Consider the following 18958-nt stretch of genomic DNA (forward strand, 5'->3'; position numbering starts at 1 on the left):
AACATCCCTCCATGGCCTCTGCATCAGCTCCTGCTTCCTGACCTGCTTGAGTTCCAGTCCTGACTTCCTTTGGTGATGAACAGCAGTATGGAAGTGTAAGCTGAATAAACCTTTTCCTCCCCAACTTGCTTCTTGGTCATGATATTTGTGCAGGAATAGAAACCCCGACGAAGACACACTACTTGCCGCTTAGAAAGCTGTTTCACTTTTTCATGATGCAGCCTCAACATTATTATGTACCCTGCCTGCTACCCCAGCTGGTACACAGAGCAGTGGCCTATGGAAGGATTTTTGGACTGTAAGTTGATCTTAGTTAAGGCTCTTCCTGTTGAGAGGTGAGGACTCAGACAGTCCATAGGACGGGTTAGGTAAAAAGGCCTCACTTGCCCCCTGCAAAGGGAGACACATGCTTGTTCATCCCTCATTCTGGTGTTTCCGTAGGAGTGAACATCTTGCTCTGACCGTCTGCTTCTTGCTTGAGCCTGGAGCCACCTTCACCTCCCAGGAGACCTTCTCTTGTCTCCTAGAACGGACCCGTGTAGGGACCGGGGGCAGTCTGTTAAGAAGCCACTTCTAGAGGTACATACCTAGAGAGCTGGAAGCAGGTCTGTCCCCAGATGAGCAGGTCTCTTTCCTAAGGGAATAGTGTGCTGAGACGGTGCCGCTGTGGCATGTAGTTTTTGCCAACAGCATGGCTGTCGGTGTAATTAGCATCAGAAGACATCTGACACGTTTTCCCCAGTTCTGGTTGCCCTTGGGATAAATGTCCTGGTAGCTGGGGATACAGGTTTTTGGATCCAGAGGATCTGATTCAACTTCTGCTTCTAGCACTCTCTATTGTGCGACATTGGGTAGGTTGCTTTAACCCCTCAGGCCCTCAGTCTGTGACAATTAAGTGATTCAATACATGAAAGGCATGAAGAGGGCTGGTGAGATGGCTCAGCAGGTAAGAGCACCCGACTGCTCTTCCAAGGGTGCAGAGTTCAAATCCCAGCAACCACATGGTGGCTCACAACCATCCTTAACAAGATCTGACTCCCTCTTCTGGAGTGTCTGAAGACAGCTACAGTGTACTTACATATAATAAGTAAATCTTAAAAAAAAGAAAAAAGAAAGGCATGAAGAAGCATGCCTGGTGTGGGCCAGGTACTTCATAAATCTTACTTATTTTTATTACCTGGGAATAGTGCCTGGGCATATCTGTCAGTATGACCTGGGCAATAGTGCCTGGGAATCCCAGTATAAGAAATGCCCGCAACACATAACAAAACAAGACAAAATCCTGCTCTCCATTTACCCTCACCCCAATTTCCTCTGAGAAATTGTGCCTTCAGGGATTTAGTAACAACTTGCTGAGTTCTGCGGAAGCCTTGAGCATTACAGAAGTTGACAGGTGAGTCTCTTCCTGAGAAGCTCACTGCCAAACAAGGACACAGTTGACCAAAGACATCGTTGGACTGCTATTTGCACTGCAGTGTATAGAAGCTGTATCCATCAATGATATCTAAAGGAACGGAACCAATAGAGTGAATGCATATTAAAGGGAGAGTCACTAGATTGGCTTATACAGCACAGGCTAGGAGGTCCAGCCAAGGACTGTCTGCATTCTGGAGAGTCTGAAAACCCAGCAGCTCATCACTCCATGAAGCTGCATGTCTCAGCAGTCCCAATCTGGCACTGAAAGCTGGAAGGATGCCTGGATAGCCTACATTTGAAGGCTGAGGAAGCTGGCTGGGCTCTGGTGTCAGAAAAGACAGTAGCAGCTATGGAGTAGATGCACTCACCAGCAGGGAGCAAAGGTGAGCAGGCAAAGAGCACTGCTTTTCCCTCCAACCTCTTCAATCTGGGCCACTGCCAGGAGGTGCTGCCCACTCTAGAGGAGGGTTGACTACACTCAGTTAATCATTCCAGGAAATACTCTCACAGACCCCCCCAGAAGTGTGTCTATTAGTTGATTCCAGATCCAATCCTATTGACAGCTGAGATGAACCATTACAGATCCAATGCACATGCCCAAGCAGATCTGCTTGGTCCACAGAAAGTTGACTGGAAGAAATGTAGCCTGTACGAAGGCCTAGAGGATGGGTAAGTATTCACCAAACAAGGGTGGCGAGCAGGGCACAGTGCTGGTCTGAGACACACCCTCCCCACTTGATACCTATTCTTTAAGAGCCTGGATTGTTTATTAGATGTTAAGTTCAGTGAAAAGCTATTAATTCATTTGTTTGTTTGCTTGCTTGCTTGTTTGCTTTTTGGAGACAGAACTTTCTTTTTTTTTTTTTTTTAAGATTTATTTATTTATTATATGTAAGTACACTGTAGCTGTCTTCAGACACTCCAGAAGAGGGCATCAGATCTCATTATGGATGGTTGTGAACCACCATGTGGTTGTTGGGATTTGAACTCAGGACCTTCGGAAGAGCAGTCAGTGCTCTTACCCGCTGAGCCATCTCTCCAGCCTCCGAGACAGAACTTTCTATGTAACAGCCGTGGTTGTCCTGGAATTCTCTTTGTAGACCAGGTTGGCCTCAAACTCACAGAGATCCCCTTGCCTCTGCCTCTTGAGGGCTAGAATTAAAGGCATGCACCACCATGCTGGGCATGAAAATCTTTTATTTTAAGATTCTTCATTACACAAAAACTTTCCATCCAGAGATTTTATATAAATAGAAAACTAAGTTGCAAATTAAAAGCTAGTCAGAAGTAAGCAGAGCCTACAATCCATGTCATAATAATTTCATGTCTTAGGTGCATTTTATTATGTTCAAAATGTGTATGGAGGGGCTGAGGCTCAGCGCATAATGCTTGCTTCACATGCACAAGGCCCTGGATCCAATTTCCAATGCTACAGAATAAACAAACAAACACACACACTTATTCACACCTATACACATACATACATATATACATACACACCTCATACACCACACACAAATACACTTCACACACATACAAACACACACAAACATACCGCACACATACACACAGATACACACCCCCACACATATCACACACACTACACACAGCACATACACACAGATACTCACACACCCCACATACCACACATACAGGCACTGGGGGGTGGGGCCAGTTCTGTACAGTCCCTAAACATCTACGTGATCCCTAGCATCTGCCCCAACCAGTGATGACTACATGTTCTCTAGTAAAAAATAAGCCATGGACTGGCTGGAGAGATGGCTCAGAGGTTAAGAGCATTGACTGCTCTTTCAGAGGTCCTGACTTCAATTCCCAGCAACCACATGATGGCTTACAACCATCTGATGAGATCTGATGCCCTCTTCTGGTATCTCTGAAGAGAGTGACAGTGTACTCATGTGTAAATATAAAGTAAATAAAGTCTTTAAAAAAAGATAAGCCATGAACATCAACACTGACCCCTGCCACTGCATAGCCATGGACCCAGACATGGCCCTCAGTGGCAGCTCAAGCTGAGACCCCACCAGGGCCCCAGGTGGCGGGCCTGGCCACTCACAGCAGGTTACTCCTCTCCACCCTCGGTCATCAGTTCCATCTCTCTTCATAATGTTCAGCTGCTCCACTTCTCTTTCTCTCCCATCTGTCCACCACATACTCACACATTGTGGTGGCTCTCGCTGCAGGCTGGCCATATGTCTGGTGGGCTCCTGGGTGACATCCTCCTGCAAGCAGGTGTCTATGGCCCACCTATGCCAAGTGCTGGAGCGCAGTTCTGTGGTTGGCATGGCGGTCCGCAGGTCTGTCTCCATCCTCCCGTACTTCACTGTGTGGTGGTAGACTGGACTCTGTTTGTCTAAGGCTCACCCTTGCCATGGGGTGAATGGCAGGTCTGTGAATGTCTTTCCCCACCTGCACCACATAGCATGGCAGAATCCAGGTCTCAGGCTTCCTCCTCTCTTGCTGTGCTACCTGGATTTGAAGTGATTTGGGTTTTATGGTGTTGCGGGCATAAAACAGACACCAAGCCAGGTATTAAGCTAGGATAAACAAAAGTCAGCCGTCTGCTCTGCCCCTGACTGGTAGAAGAACACCACCACCAACAACAACATGTCTCTTTGCCCATTATCAGGGGAGATAAATTTTTAACTTTGTTCTTCATTTCAATTTGGTTTGGATTTTATGAGATGGTCTCATATATCCCAAGCTGTCCTTGAGTACGCTATATGACCAAGGACGGCTTCAAACTTCTGAGCTCCAACTTCTAAGTCTTGCTTATGAGGAGCCGGAGATCAGTACAAGGGCTTCAGACATGTTAGACAAGTACTCTATCCATTTCAAGTCCCATTAAGGAGGTTTCAGGAAAGCCTATAGGGTATCTATATCTATTTCAAAGTGGATGCTGCCTGTACTATTTATTGTGAGAAGCGCAGCGCTACACCTCAGAATCACAACCTGCTTGTAACATCTGCACGTCTGGCTCACTCCCTCTTGCACACTGGTACCCCACCCCCACCCCAAAGAGGAGATGGTGATGGATCAGCGGTATCCTGTTGTGGGGTTTGCTTAAATCTAACATAACTCAGACACCAGGTCAATGGAGAGGCAAAAATTTGTTGTAACCAAACCAGTACTGATTGATCAGGGCTGCAAAACAGACTCGGGCGCTGAGCTACAACCCTGAGGAAATGCTGTGCAACATATTTTTAAACTGAAGCCATGAAGAAAGGGGGGACAGGGTGGCCTGTAGCATTGTCCAATCATATTTTGACATAAGGGGTTGAGCAAAGGAATTTCCATCAATCAAGATAGGAGTTGGTTCCTGGGCCTGGGAATATGAACTTAGTTTGACCCTGCCAGCAAGATGAAGTTGTCCTGTAGATGTCTGGACTCAGACAACTGCTGCCTTACAAGTTGTCCCTGAGGTGTCTGGACTTGGACAACTGTTTCCTTACAACAGAAGCTGTTAAGCTATTGGGAAGTCCCCAGCTCCAATCCTCCAATCACATGGTTGGTTTCTCTAAGCAACCCTCTGTCTACTTAGAGGATGAGCTGAATAGGATCAGCCTCAAAAAAGAGGTCCACCAGCTCCTACTCAGCTCATCCTCTTTTGAAACAGTTATTTTCTCTGTAACAGAATCTCTCTCTTGGGAAGATGGGATGCTAGGAACTGGGCTAATGAACAGTTAACGTTTCAGGACTGTGGTAGACCAGAAATAAGGTTTGGGTTCCAATTGCTAGTACAATGTCTCTAAAATCTTTGAAATGACTAAAATGATGAATATTTTTATGTGTTACTTTGGTAGCTTAAGGAATGGGGCATAATTAAAAGTTTAGATCATTCGATCCACTCCTCCTGGGGAAGGGACAGAGGTTGGAGATTGAAATCATGCAATGACACCTCTATAAAAAGTCCTGAATGGCAGGATTTAGAAAGTTTCTGGGTAAAATTTGTAGGTGCTGGAAAGGGTATTGAGTGACTTCCGGAGGAGATACAAACAAACATCTATTTACCCAGCAAGTGGGCTCATCAAACAGAGGAGCTTGTGTTCAGTCCTGACCACCTTAAGGAGGGGACTTGTGAATCTCATGAATTTCAGGAACTTCCTGAGAGTTGTTAGTTGTTTACTTCCTGAGCACTGTAAGTTTTGTTAACTTCTTGAGTCTTAACAAACCTCCCTCCAGGATGGAACATTTCAAATCAGAGGAAGCTGCTACACAACAACAGTGAAACAGAACTGGACAGAAACTGCACTCCCAGCCGCCAGCCTTACACCGTGCATCTCTTCCCTTTAAGTGTTTCTGAGTTGAATCTTAAAGTAATCATAAAGTGGTTTTCTGAGTCATGGGAGTCATTCTAGTAAATTATTGTACTTGAAGGGGGATAGTTGTAAGAATGTCCAATTTCAATGACATGCTGGTAGATGTATAGGTCGTGTGGGGATACTGTACTTAAACCACTGGTGTCTGAAGTGATAGTAGTTAGAGAAACTAAACCCTTAAACATAAGGAGCTTGGACCAAATTCTGTGTCAGAATTGAACCAAGCTATTGAACTTTTCTGACAGCTCTCTACTGTGAAACAAGTTTCTGGGGTAAGCAGTGGTTGTAATGAGAATGTCCATGATAGACTCAGATTGTTGAACATTAGATGTCCTTGGTGGAGCTACTCCTGTAGGTTTGGGAAGTGTGAACTTGCTGGAGGAAGTGTGTCACTAGGGGCAGGCAGTCTCACACCATTCCAGCTGTGCTCTCTGTCACTTCTGCTTGAAGTTCAAAATGTAAATTCTCAGCTGTGGCAGTCATCATGTCTGCCTCAGGAGCTACACTTTCACCAACATTCTAGGTGCCTGTCAATCTTCATCTCCCGCATTCGTCCCAGGATGGTGAGATTTCTCTGTCCTCTGCTCTCTCTATTTTTATAACCATATTAGCTTTCATGGGAGCTATTCCAGCTCTTTGTCCTTTCTCCTGGAAACATATCTGTCTTTCCTTTTTCTCAAAGCCAACAATCAATCCCTCCTTCCTAGCAATACATCTACTGTTTATTGCACTGTTCAAGCAAATAGGCAGCTTCAAGCCATAACTGAAGTCTTCCTGAACAAGAAGAATTTCCATAGACAAATCTCATCTAATTGCCAGAAGTAAATAGGTACCCACTCAGACTCACTCAGTCAGTTGTTCTAGAAAATCGACAGCATCGTGTTTGCCTAAGTATACATGATGCCCTTGGATTCATCTCCAGCTTTGCAAAATAGAAGGAAGAGGAGGAAGAAGAGGAGGAGGAAGAGAAGGCCAATGAAAAGAAGGAATAGCATCAAGTAGAAGACTATAGGACAAAAATCAAAACTGGTACCTGGCGTGGTGGCACACGCCTGCAATCCCAGCACTTGAGAGGCAGAGGCAGGTGGATTTCTGAGTTCGAGGCCAGCCTGGTCTACAGAGTGAGTTCCAGGACAGCCAGGGCTACACAGAGAAACCCTGTCTCGGAAAAAAAAACAAAAAACAACAGTCTTTCAGATCCTGACTCCCCACTCTTCAGCACCATACAATTTTTTTAAGTATATCTCATCATATACCATCCCGAGTCTTCGTGCCGTGCTGGTTTTCTCTATTTCTCTGTCCACTTGATACAAGCGGCCCCATATTAATCCCAAAATACACAAATCTTCAGCTCAAGCAACCTCAGAGGCCAAATAAGACTACAGGATTCCAATGACAGAAACCCAAAGAAGAAACTAGTTCCCTGCTGTCCACTAAGGCTACAAATAGCAACTAAATGTCTGCCTGCAACTAGCACGTTCCTTTGTGAAACCAGGTGATACCTGCGTCAAAGGAACAGGCTTTATAGAAGTGGGATAGTGTCGTAGATATTCCCAAACTTCGAAGCTGTACTATAGCACTAAGTGCCTATTAGAATTATGTATAGTCGGCCTGCAGAGAACTGTGGGAAGAGTGGGGTCTGCAGTGAAGAGGGCAGCCAGAACCTATCGGACCACCCAGTTAATGATCTTTAGTGGTTGGAGCAACTTCCAGGAGCAGCTGGAGATGCATAGTGACCGTTTGTATACACTTGAACTGACACTGGAAGTGGAAAAGCAGGAAGTACACTGGGAAGCCACTGAGCACGAACAGGAAGATGTATAGAAATTCCATCTGCGGGTGGTCAATGATGGGTGCCAGTACCAGGTAGAGAGACACCAGGAGCATGACAGCAGGGATGAAAGTGGGGACCTGCAAAGGGCACAAAGAAGTGATTTGATCCCTGAACCTGGAATGATGAGGGTGTCGCTGAGTGCTGTCCTTCCTAGCTACCTCTCATTTATTTCCACCTGCCACGAGTGCCTCTCCTCCAGCATCTCCTAGAATGTCAGGCTGGGCCAGGGGAGCCACCCCTGGGCTATAGGGGGCTCTTTAAGAAGCAATGTCTGGAACCCAGCATTGGTCTCTCTGTGCTATGTGGCCTTGGCGATTGTGTTCTATCTTTCCCCTTCATGGCTCTCCAGAAGAGAAATAAATGGTCAGTACCCCTCACCACCCACCCAAATCGTGCAATGTCCTACAAAATGTAATGACAGTAGCAGCCACTGACATATGCCTTGTCTAGGCTGGCAGTTCTCAACCTGTGGGCCTCGACCCCTTTGGGGGTCACATGTCTGATATCCTGCATATCAGGCATTTACATTATGATTCATAACTAGCAAAATTGCAGTTATGAAGTAGCAATAAAAACAATTTTATGATTGGTGGTCACCACAACATGAAGAACTGTACTAAAGGGTTGCCACATTAGGAAGGTGTAGAACCGTTGACCTAGGCCTTGAAGAAGGTGACTACCCTGAGAGTTACCTTGTACGTGTGGGGAAGATTCTTCTTTATTCGCAAATACAGGAGACAGGCAAAGGTGGTTCCATAGGTGAGCCAGGACAGGAAGCTGCAGTGAGAAGTGGTAAAGGGAGATGAGGACTCTTTGACGGGACTTGCCTGCATCAGGACAAAATCCTAAAGATGGCCTAGTGGTTAGAGCCCTTGCTGCTCTCACAGAGGACTTGGGTTTGGTTCCCAACACCCATATGGTGGCTCACAAACATCCTTAACACCAATTTCATGAGATCTGATTACTCCTGCTGACCTCTATGGGAACCAGGCACGAATGTGGCACACAAACATACATGCAGACATAACACACACAAAATAAAATCAATAAATCTTAATTAAAATGTAAAAAAAGCTTAAAGGCGACTCAGTGAGTCACAAAACAAAAAGACATGAAATTAGGATAGGAACTTGGTAGAAGGAAAGAATGTGGTTTATGAGAGAGGGAGGATAGGAGAGGGTAGAGGGATGAGTGTGGCCGGAATATATACTGTACACTATATGCTATATGTTATACACTATATGCTATATGCTATACACTGCTATATGCGATACACTATATGCTATATGCTATACACTATATGCTACATGCTACATGCTACCTGCTACATACTACAGACTATACACTATACACTACACACTGCATACTACATACTATACACTATACACTATATACTATAGTCCACAGTACATATACCATATACTATACATTACATAATACAAAATATCATATAATATTATGCATTGTATATTACATTTATGTATTGTATTATATATTATGTATCATATATCATATATATAAGAGATTGTCAAAGAATAACTGCTTCTTGCCTTTTAAACTAAAATCAAGTGTGAAACTGTCAAGCAGTATATTAATTTTTAAAATAAAATATTTTGAAAAGGAGAGCACGGTGGACTCTCGAGGAGGCCTGTGCTCATTGGAGGGACATCTCACTGGAAATAGAGCTCTTCTCCCAACCCACCCCTCCTTTATGGTTGGTGACATTACATGTAGGCTGCTAAATAAGCTCTTGCCTCTGTCCTTTCCAAGGTCTATAGTTTGAGCAGTTGCCACCATTCTGAGGGTCTGGTGCAATGGCTCAGTCAGTAAGGAGCTTGTTGCCCAAGCACAAAGACCTGAGTTCACTCTCCAGAACCGTGTGGGAGAGCCAGGTGTGGTGCTATGGGTTTGGAATCCCAGCACTGTGAGGGAGAGATAAGTGGATACCTGGGGCTTGCTGACTAGCCAGCCTAACCGATTGGGCTAGTTTCACACTTGCCCATAAATTCCATATTGGAAATATTGCCCTAAGTTCTAGGCCAGCTTGGTCTATGTAGCATGTTCTAGACCAGCCAGAGCTACATAGTGAGATGCTATATGTGCTGGCTAGTTTTATGTCAACTTGACACAAGTTAAAGAGTTAGCTGAAAGAAGGGAACCTTAATTGAGACAATGTCTCAGTAAGATCTGGCTGTAGGGCATTTTCTTAATTAGTGATTGGTGGAAAGGGCCCAGTCCATTATGGGTGGTACCATCCCTGGGCCGGTGATCCTGGTTCTATAAATGTTGCTTTTATTTCCTCAGATCATCATCATTTTATTTCCTCAGATCAGATGAGATGAGAGCTGTATCCAAGCTGGGCAAATACCCAGCGTGGGCTGAGCCCAGAGCATTTCCTTCTCTGTTCTAGCTGTCCCTAGGCCTAGGCCTGGGAGCTTCTAGTCTCTGTACATACAATCTAGTCTTCCAAGCTGACTGATTCAATCTGACTGCTTTCTGCTTCTGCCTGAATCGCTCTGCTTGGTCTCATACTAACTTTGGAAATACATTCTAATCTGACTCCTTGTTCTCTGGCCTGTTCTGTCTTCATTTGTGTCTAGCTTGTTCTCTGCAACCAGTCTTTTTAAAACTGCTATACCACACCACACCACACCACCCACCACACCACACCCTTCTCTCCCTCTTGCTACTCTTCAGTAGCTTCTCTTTCCTGTGCTGTTCTTCTGTGAGTTGGACATATCCCATCTCCAACTCATTCTGTCAAATCTTTCTCTGATTCATCATTTTGTCTGCCCCTCAATTAGACGTCATTTTCTTTCTTTCTTTCTTTCTTTCTTTCTTTCTTTCTTTCTTTCTTTCTTTCTTTCTTTCTATCTTTTTTCTAAGATGTCATTTTCAAACGTGGCTGTTTCCTTCTACAAACCAACCTTACCTTCATTGTTAGGGATTAAAGGTGTGTACTAAGGACATATCATATTCTAGCCAGATCATGCTTTAGTCCAGGGTGTGTATGCATTCTGGCTGGATCATGTAGAACTAGAGGAACTTTGGATGTGATCCTTTGCCAGAGCAGCCATGTCGCTGAATTAAAATTCCCCTGCATGGTTCTATAAGAAAACAGGCTGAACAAGTCATGATGAGCAAACCAGTAAGCAGCACCCCTCCATGGCTTCTGCATCAGCTCCTACCTCCAGGTTCCTGCCCTGCTTGATTTCCTTTCCTGATTTTCTTCAGTAATGATCTACGATGTGGAAGTATATCCCAAATAATATCCTTTCTTCTCCAACTTGCTTTTGGTTATGTTGTTTCATTTCAGCAATAGAAACCCTAACTAGGACATTGAGTTTTTAAAAATGTAAATGGTACATAAGAAATGACATCAAGGTTTGGACCCCTGTCCTCCACATGCACATATGCATGAGTACACACACACCTGCATACACATGGATACATAGACAAATTTTATCTAACTTGGCAGGCAAGGTCCAGACCGAGCCGGCCCTTGAGGTGATCAGGTCTGTAAAGTATTAGGTCCTAACTGAATGGATCACCCCAGGATTCTTGCTCTGTACTGAGACATTTTGGTTACATTCTCCATTCTCTACCTGAAGACACTCCCACCCTCAGACCCACAGCAGGTTAGAGTTTGTTATTACCGTATAATGATTTCCATCTTTCTCATGGGAAAAATATGAAAATAAACCATTATTTGTGACTTGCTGTTCCCAACAGCCACACCAAACACTGAATAAACGAACGTCCTGTTCTAGATTAGACAACAGAGCAATGGAACGTACGATGCCTGATAAATTACTAATACAACCTCCATACCCAGGTACTATGCTCATCTGGTAGTTGAAGAATCAGCCCTGCTTCAGATGAGCTTAGAAAATTACAAACGGGTATCACAAGTCTGTGATTTCTGTCTGGAGGAAAATATTAAAAGGAGTCAGAGCATCCCCTACCTATGGTGGAATCATTATCTGTACCTAAACAGCTTGCTGTGAGTCTACACTGATTTCTGAAGGATTATACGGGACAGAGTCCAAAGTACTGGCTCAGCCTACAAGGGGGAAAAAACCGTACCGTAGCCAAGGGCTCTCCACCAGTACAATGCCTACATGCCCTTTAACATCATCTTAGGAGCAGAATGGAGGACTAAGAAAAAAAATGATAGCAGTAGCCCAGCCTTAGCGTGTGTGTGTGTGTGTGTGTGTGTGTGTGTGTGTGTGTGTGTGTGTGTAGATAGATGGTAGATAGATAGATAGATAGATAGATAGATAGATAGATAGATAGATAGATAGGCAGGCAGGCAGACAGATAGACATATTATTTGGGTGTAAAATAGTGCCCCCACAAGCTCATGTGTTAGAAACATCTGGAGTTGCTACTTCAGGAGATTATTGAGAGGTAGGGGGATGGAGGCTCAATGAAAATATGGGTCTCTGGGGAAGGGGCAGGCCTTTAGATTTATAACATTCAGCTTCCTGTCCTCTCTCTGGTTCCTGGTCCACTGAGATATAAGCAAGCAGCTACACAGACCTCTCATCACATCCTTCAAACATTCCCGTTACCATGCCTCTCCATCACATTGGTCTGTACGTCTACATGTGCCAAAGCACTTCCTCTTTTAGGTTGTTTCTTGTCGAGTATTTGATTGCTATGATGAGAAAATTGCTATGTGTGTTTGTGAGTGTGTGTGTGTGTCTCTGTGTGTGCGTACGTACGTGCATGCATATGCACTTGCACATAGGCACTCCAGAAGATAACACACACATTCATATGTGCAACTTTGTATATATAAGGGTATATAGGTACATACATATACATATACATATACATATACATATACATATACATATACATATACATATACATATACATATACATATACATATGTCTAGGACACAGATACCAGCCTGTGAAATCTCACTCACCTCAAGAGGTTCACAAAGGTGCTGAAGTTTCCTGGGATGACCAGCAGTAAAGCCACAACCGTGGTGAAGATCTGGGCTGGCACTGGTGTAAGTCGATTCACATGAATCATGGACATAAGCTGTGGCTGGAAAGCACAGTTGGTGTGAGAGAGACTGTGGGAAAGCCATAGGAAGTAGCCTGTCCCCTGTCACACACTGGATACCAGTGTGCCCAATCTAATGGTCATTAGTACCGTGGCTTCCAGGGGGATGGGCTTCCTTGGGTTACTATGGTAACCAGGATTAATTATCCTCCAAACACTGTCTCCCTCTCTTTGCATCTTGTGATGGGAATGTAGTTCTCAACCATTGATGTAGACTAGACTCTCACTTGATTCATCCAATAAAACATGAGCACAAGTGACAAGCAAGGGCTTTCCATGTGTTTATATATATATGTTTTTCAAGACAGGGTTTCTCTGTATAGCCCTGGCTGTCCTGGAACTCAATCTGTAGACCAGGCTAGCCTCAAACTCAGAAATCCGCCTGCCTCTGCCTCCCGAGTGCTGGGATTAGAGGCGTGTGCCACCACGCCCGGCTGTGTTCATATGTTTTATCTGACATCTTGATCCCCTGACTCCTGAATTAATCAAGAAACACTCTCCAGGAGCTGCCTTTGCTTTGGCCTGGATACTTGAAATGGAAAGAGTCATCCCAAAATAAGAATGACCAAAGCAAACAGGGCTACAGGTAACACAAGAATCAACAATTAAACTATGACCTCAAGCCACTGGGATGTGGGGTTGTTTGTTATTCAATGTTATTATCACAGTAAACGCTAACACAGGGACAAAGAGCCTCTGAGGGAAAAAGGCTACTATGTATGAGGGAAAAGGCCCCTTCCCTGTGGCCTCTGTACTCTTGCTGTACACAAGTAGACTTTATCACTCATATCTTTCAACCCACAGAAGAGGACCATGACTGCCCTACAACCTGGAAGTGATTACAAACACGTTAGAAAGGTACTGCATGGAATGTCCCCATTCACAGAAGAAAGGAGGGTCGCATCTGATTGGGAAAGCCCAGGCTTGGGCCAAAAGTTCAGGTAGGAGAAGGTATAGGTGAAAGGTGTCTTGGCTCTCTTGCAGCCCTCACCACCTTATGTGACCCCACTTCTTACCATGTGACCTTCTCTCGCAGCTGCATAGCACACGCGGCTGCCGCTGAAGAACCCCCCGTTGACAGTGCCAAATGTTGAAAGTGCGACAGCCAAGGGCACCAGCCAGGTCCAGGACCCCAGAACTCGGTCCCTAGAACAACAGAGGTATCAATGACAAGAACCCTGGCAGTAACTTCGGAAGGGACCAGAAGGAAGCAGAAAACAACTCATTTAAAGGCAAGTTCAAATCCACCTGGGAGCGCCATCCTTCCCTATCCTTAATGTCTGTCTAGGGCCCAGGTGGTGTACCACATGACTCACTCACCCCCAGCTCACAGCCATAGCATCAGAGGAGAGGATCTCTGAGGGTGACATAACCAGCAGGTAACTGATATTGACCAGGACATACAGGATGGTGACCAGGGGGACGGCAATCATCACTGCCCACAGCAGGTTCTGCTGCAGGGTCAGGGAGAAGAGGGCAAAGGTTAGTCAATGAGATCTTTCTAGGCCTTCAGAACAAACTCAGAACTATGTTATGCACAGGGTACTGGGCCAGACCCTGGGGGTTAGAAGCACTGTGTTCCTCTACCATGAGGTCATGATCCCAGTGATATGGCACAGGAAGACAGATGTGTGGGAACCAACAAGAGGTGCCAGGCAGACAGCAGTAGACATACAGAGGCAACAGTGGAGGCATCACCAAAGCTTCCAGGATGAAGAAGGCCGTCTCTCTGGCTGGGGATCTCTCTGAGGCTTGGAAATGGCTCAGGAAGATGTGAAGGAGAATTTTTTTTTTTTTACAAAAGGAAATAGAAGAGAAAGAAAGTTAACGACCTCACTAGTGTGCTTTGCCATGGGTAGGATTTGCCCCTCCTGGGAACATCCACTTCTGATTAGCATAGCGGCCTTAAAGAAAGGACAGTTTCCAGAGCTTTCTGCCAGGACTGAGCTCTGCTCCTAGCAATTCTTAAAAGTAGAGAGGGACACTGAGAACAATGCGGCCATCCCAACCTAGCTCAGCTCTTGGCCGTCATTCCTCAGCGTGGATGCTGTCCCCTTCCCTGTGTACGCTGGTACACTGGCAGGCTCTGTCCTTTCTGGCCTCTGCAGAGCCGTGCTGGGACTCTGGTCTCCTCTCCCGGGAGGCCTCATTTGACTGTTCTGCTTTGCTGGCCTACCCTCCCAAGAGGACTATATTACAAACTAGAGAAAATGAAGCAAACAGAAGAGCAACCGACTCTTGTCTGTGAGTTCTCCCAGGCCCCCTCCAGCCTTAAAATCTGGGACTCCGAGTTCAAAGGAAAGTTGCCTTGAGCACAGAACGGGCATAGCAGCTACTGCTTTACCACCCAGGGCCTGGAATGTGACTCTGCCCAGGCTCACACAAGTCTGCCTGTAGCCGAGGTGTTCTCATTCTCACGGGCTTTATTGGGATGGCCCAGTGAGCACCCAGCAGGCATGACCCAACCTCACAGGTAGTCAGGACAAGAAACACTTTTAAATCTAACCTCTTTCCCAAGTAATGAGCCATGACAACAGTAGAGCCCTGGGTTGGCTCAAAGACATGTTTCTGGCCACTATAGCGCATGAAGAATGAGGTTTTCTGATTTCGTTCTGAGGGCCCTGAATTCTTCATTCAAACCCTAAGAAGTCTGCATAATAAGAGTGACCCTGAAAAGAAAAAAAAAAAAAAGAGTGACCCTGGCTTGGTAAAGTTTCTGTAGTTTCTTTGGTGCAGGAGAGGAGAATATGAAATAAATATACCCTTTCTCTACCCTTCAGAGCAAGTTAAGGCAAAATTTTAAACACTTTGCATTTTGGCTTTGAAACCCCTCTTAAGAAAGTCCCAGCTCGGGCTGGTGAGATGGCTCAGTGGATAAGAGCACCCTCTGAAGGTCCGGAGTTCAAATCCTAGCAACCACATGGTGGCTCATAACCATCTGTAACAAGATCTGACGCCCTCTTCTGGAGTGTCTGAACACAGCTACAGTGTACTTACATATAATAAATAAATCTTTAAAAAAAAAAAAAAGTCCCAGCTCTGGCAAGAGACCATCAAACCATCAAACCGTGTGACCTGATACTGTCAATTATCTTTTATTGATACACAGCTGTGTTCCTGTATTTACCTACAGCAGTTTTCCCGCTACCACAACAGAACTGAGTAGCTGCAACAGGAACTAATGAATAGAGGGCCTGGAATCCCAACTCTTGGATCCTTTCTAGAAAAGCTTTGCTGGGAACCTCTGCAACCACAGGGGCTGGGCTTCAGCTCGAGGGGTCCTACTCCTTCCTCGACCCAGTGGAAAAGCCCATGGTCTGGCTTGAGAAAACGGGCTCTTCTGCCGTGAGACAACCCTAAGCACATGCTACCCAGGTACTTGAGAACTTCCCAAGCCGTCTGCCAAGAGTGTACCAGTGAAACCTCAGAGCCCTAGGAGTAACTTGCAGCAGTTATTACAACAGCCCCTCTTTACACACAAAGAATTAGGAGAACAAAATTATATGCAAGAAATTAAAAATCACTACGCATGGTGATATACTCCTGTAATCTCACCATTCAGAAGGTAAAGACAGGAGGACCAGAAGTTTAAGGGCATTCTTAACCACAGAACATGTTCAAGGCCCACCAGGCCTTCAATGAGACTCTTGTCTCAAAGAAAAAATAATAATAAAAATAAGGATGATTCCCTAGGACTCCTAGCCATAGCCATGCATTCATAGTCTCTCTCTCTCTCTCTCTCTCTCTCTCTCTCTCTCTCTCTCTCTCTCTCTCTCTCTCTCCTCTGCCTCTTTGTCTACCTCTCCCCTGTCTGATTCTGTTTCTTCTTTGTTTCTATCTGTCACTTGTCTTTGTCTTTCCCCGTCTCCATCTGTTTTCCCCACCTCCTTTCTCTTAACCCCCACCCCTGTTCTTGTGCTTCTCTCTCCGAGCTGCCCTTCTCTTCTCAAGTGGCCCCCTCCAGTGAGCCTTTGCCAAATCTCTGAAAGCCAAAGTGCCCCTAAGCCAGCCCAGGAGGGACAGCGGGGACAGCAGGGACAGACTTGCAGTTCCCATTCTGTAAAAATTTGAAATTCCTGCAAGAAGAAAACAAACACCATCTCAGAAAATATATTTGTGGCAAAGATCAGCACGTTAGTCACGGAAGATTCAAATGCCACAGCTGAGTCCCAGGTAGCCCTGAAGACCGGCTAGCACAATGGTTATCCAGGCTAGGCTCAGGGATAAGGAGAGGAAGTGACTGCTTTGCTCCCCATGCTAAAGTGGCTCCCAGGCTTCAGAAACTATGAAGTATCTACTGCAACGTTCTGGAGGGAACTGTCCAGGAGGTGGCCAACAGACTCAATAAGAGTGCTGACAGTATGAATTCAAAATAATTCCCCTCTTGCAGGCTTCAGTATTCCCCTGCAAAAAAAAGAAAAAGTGGGATGTTGATAGTTAACCTAAGAGGCAGACAGATGAGACCACAGGTATGATGTTATAAAGTACTCTGCTTATTAAGAAGCCATAGTTAAAATCCCATAAACTACTAAAGGCAGATGGGCTGCCATGCAAGCCCTACGATCACAGCAAGAGAACCTGGATTCCAGTTAGATGTCTCACACTCCGTTATTTGAGTAGTTGGAACACCAATCCCTGAAGCTGCAAATGTTCAGAGGTTCACCCACAGAAAAGCACAGTCAACTCACCTTTGGGTTCTTGAGCTCCTCTATCACTGTGTTGATATTACTCCAGCCATCAAAGGACCACAGCCCCTGGTAGAAAGCCATGCCAATGCGCCCTGCCTGCTGTGTTGTGTTGTGGAAGGCAAACAGTAGGGACTCTGTGGAAGCATGGCCCTGCGCCAGCACCACAGCCCCACCCACTACAATGACTAGCAGCGAGAACACTTTGGCAGTCGTGCACACGTTCATTAGCACAGTGGACATCCGCGAGCTCCAGAAGTTGATCAGAAGCAGCAGCAGGATGCAAGAGGAAGCCACAATCTTGACTACGACCTGAGGTAGGGAGGAGCAGCCGGGGTAAAAGGGAGCCAGTACATACTCGGCGAAACTCAGCGAAACCGCAGTGATGGCGGCTGGTCTGCCTACCAGAACATAGATGTAGATGACCAGAAAGGCAGGCAGAGAGCCAAAGGTTCGCAAAATGTAGGCATAATCTCCCCCAGATTCAGGAACCAGGCTGCCCAGTTCAGCATAGCACAGGGCACCCAACATGGCCAGGAGTCCACAGGTTGCCCAGACAATAAGACTGGCTCCAGGACTGCCTATGTAAACCAAGACCCCCTGTGGTGACATGAAGATGCCAGAACCAATCATACAGCCAGCGGTCATGGACACTGCGCTCCACAGACCAATCTCCCTCTTCAGCATCAGCCCCGCCGCCCCACTGCCCTGCTCTTTCCCCGCGGGCTTGTCGCTGCCATCTTTCTCCTCACTTCGCTCCATCTCGAGACTTCAGCAGACACTGCCTCTGGTTGTTGACAGGTACGGGCTCTGGTACCTAATGTTCGTGGCTTTCTCGAAGGCGTTAATGATTACAGGGCTGGAGGGAGTCCAAACTAAAGGGCAAAGATCCAGGGCGTGGTCTAGAAGGAGCTGATCAAGCAAGAAGTTCACCTCGAGCCTCAGCCGGAGCCACCGGTCAGTGTAACTCAAGAAAGATCCGGGAGAGAAGCGGTCAGAATCTCTACGGATATGTCGGGTGTGGCTCAGTGATAGGGTGTTTGTTCTACCATGTGCAAGTTCCATCCCCCAGCACAGCAGATCAGAGAGAGGAAAGAAAGGAAGCGGGGAAGAAAGCAAGAGGGGGAAAGAGGAAGGAAAGGAGGGAGAGAGGGAAGGAAGAAATTTCTGTTGCCCATTTCCACAGCAACATTGTGGACGACACCTGGATGAGTGCTCCATGTCGGCATGAGGACAGCCAAGCATCTTCCTTCCTCGCACATCTTCTCCCCCTCCTCCAGCTCCCACTGTTCCCTTCTGCCTCTGGCATCTCCCTTCTCCCTTCACGTCACAGGTAGAGCCTGTACTCTTAGCCACTTCCTTCCTTCTTGCCAAGGAACAAGCACCATCCTGTATCTTCACCAATCCTTCTGGTTCTGCTTTGAACTAGGCTTTATGCAACTGGCTTTAAGACTGTATTGGAATCCTTGTTTCCTGGTAGACTTCCTAAAGATGTTTCAGACTCCCCCAGGTAGTAAATCAACCCGTCTCCACTCATGCTAACTAAAGTTTAAATTGACAGAGCACCACATATTTTAGGATGAGACCACTAATTTCAAATCCC

At 45.9% G+C, this 18958-nt stretch overlaps 1 protein-coding gene across 2 annotated transcripts; it reads right to left on the minus strand.

The window, feature by feature from the left end:
- Window positions 1-7436: 7436 nt before the first annotated feature.
- LOC110324915 (b(0,+)-type amino acid transporter 1-like) lies at window positions 7437-18138 on the minus strand. Of its 2 annotated transcripts, XM_021202640.1 has the most exons (6): window positions 17359-18117; window positions 13991-14124; window positions 13687-13816; window positions 12528-12652; window positions 8283-8367; window positions 7437-7667 (listed from the first exon to the last, which is right to left on the minus strand). In XM_021202640.1, the coding sequence occupies exons 1-6, from the start codon at window positions 18115-18117 to the stop codon at window positions 7437-7439; spliced, it is 1464 nt and encodes a 487-aa protein (XP_021058299.1). The 2 variants fall into 2 exon arrangements, with proteins under 2 accessions (XP_021058299.1, XP_021058300.1); XM_021202641.1 differs by lacking the exons at window positions 7437-7667; window positions 8283-8367; window positions 12528-12652; window positions 13687-13816; window positions 13991-14124 and adding an exon at window positions 16770-17074 and having other exon boundaries at window positions 17359-18138.
- Between the last annotated feature and the right edge of the window lie 820 nt (window positions 18139-18958).

The sequence above is a fragment of the Mus pahari genome, chromosome 7, assembly GCF_900095145.1.
Source record: "Mus pahari chromosome 7, PAHARI_EIJ_v1.1, whole genome shotgun sequence".
Taxonomy (NCBI): domain Eukaryota; kingdom Metazoa; phylum Chordata; class Mammalia; order Rodentia; family Muridae; genus Mus; species Mus pahari.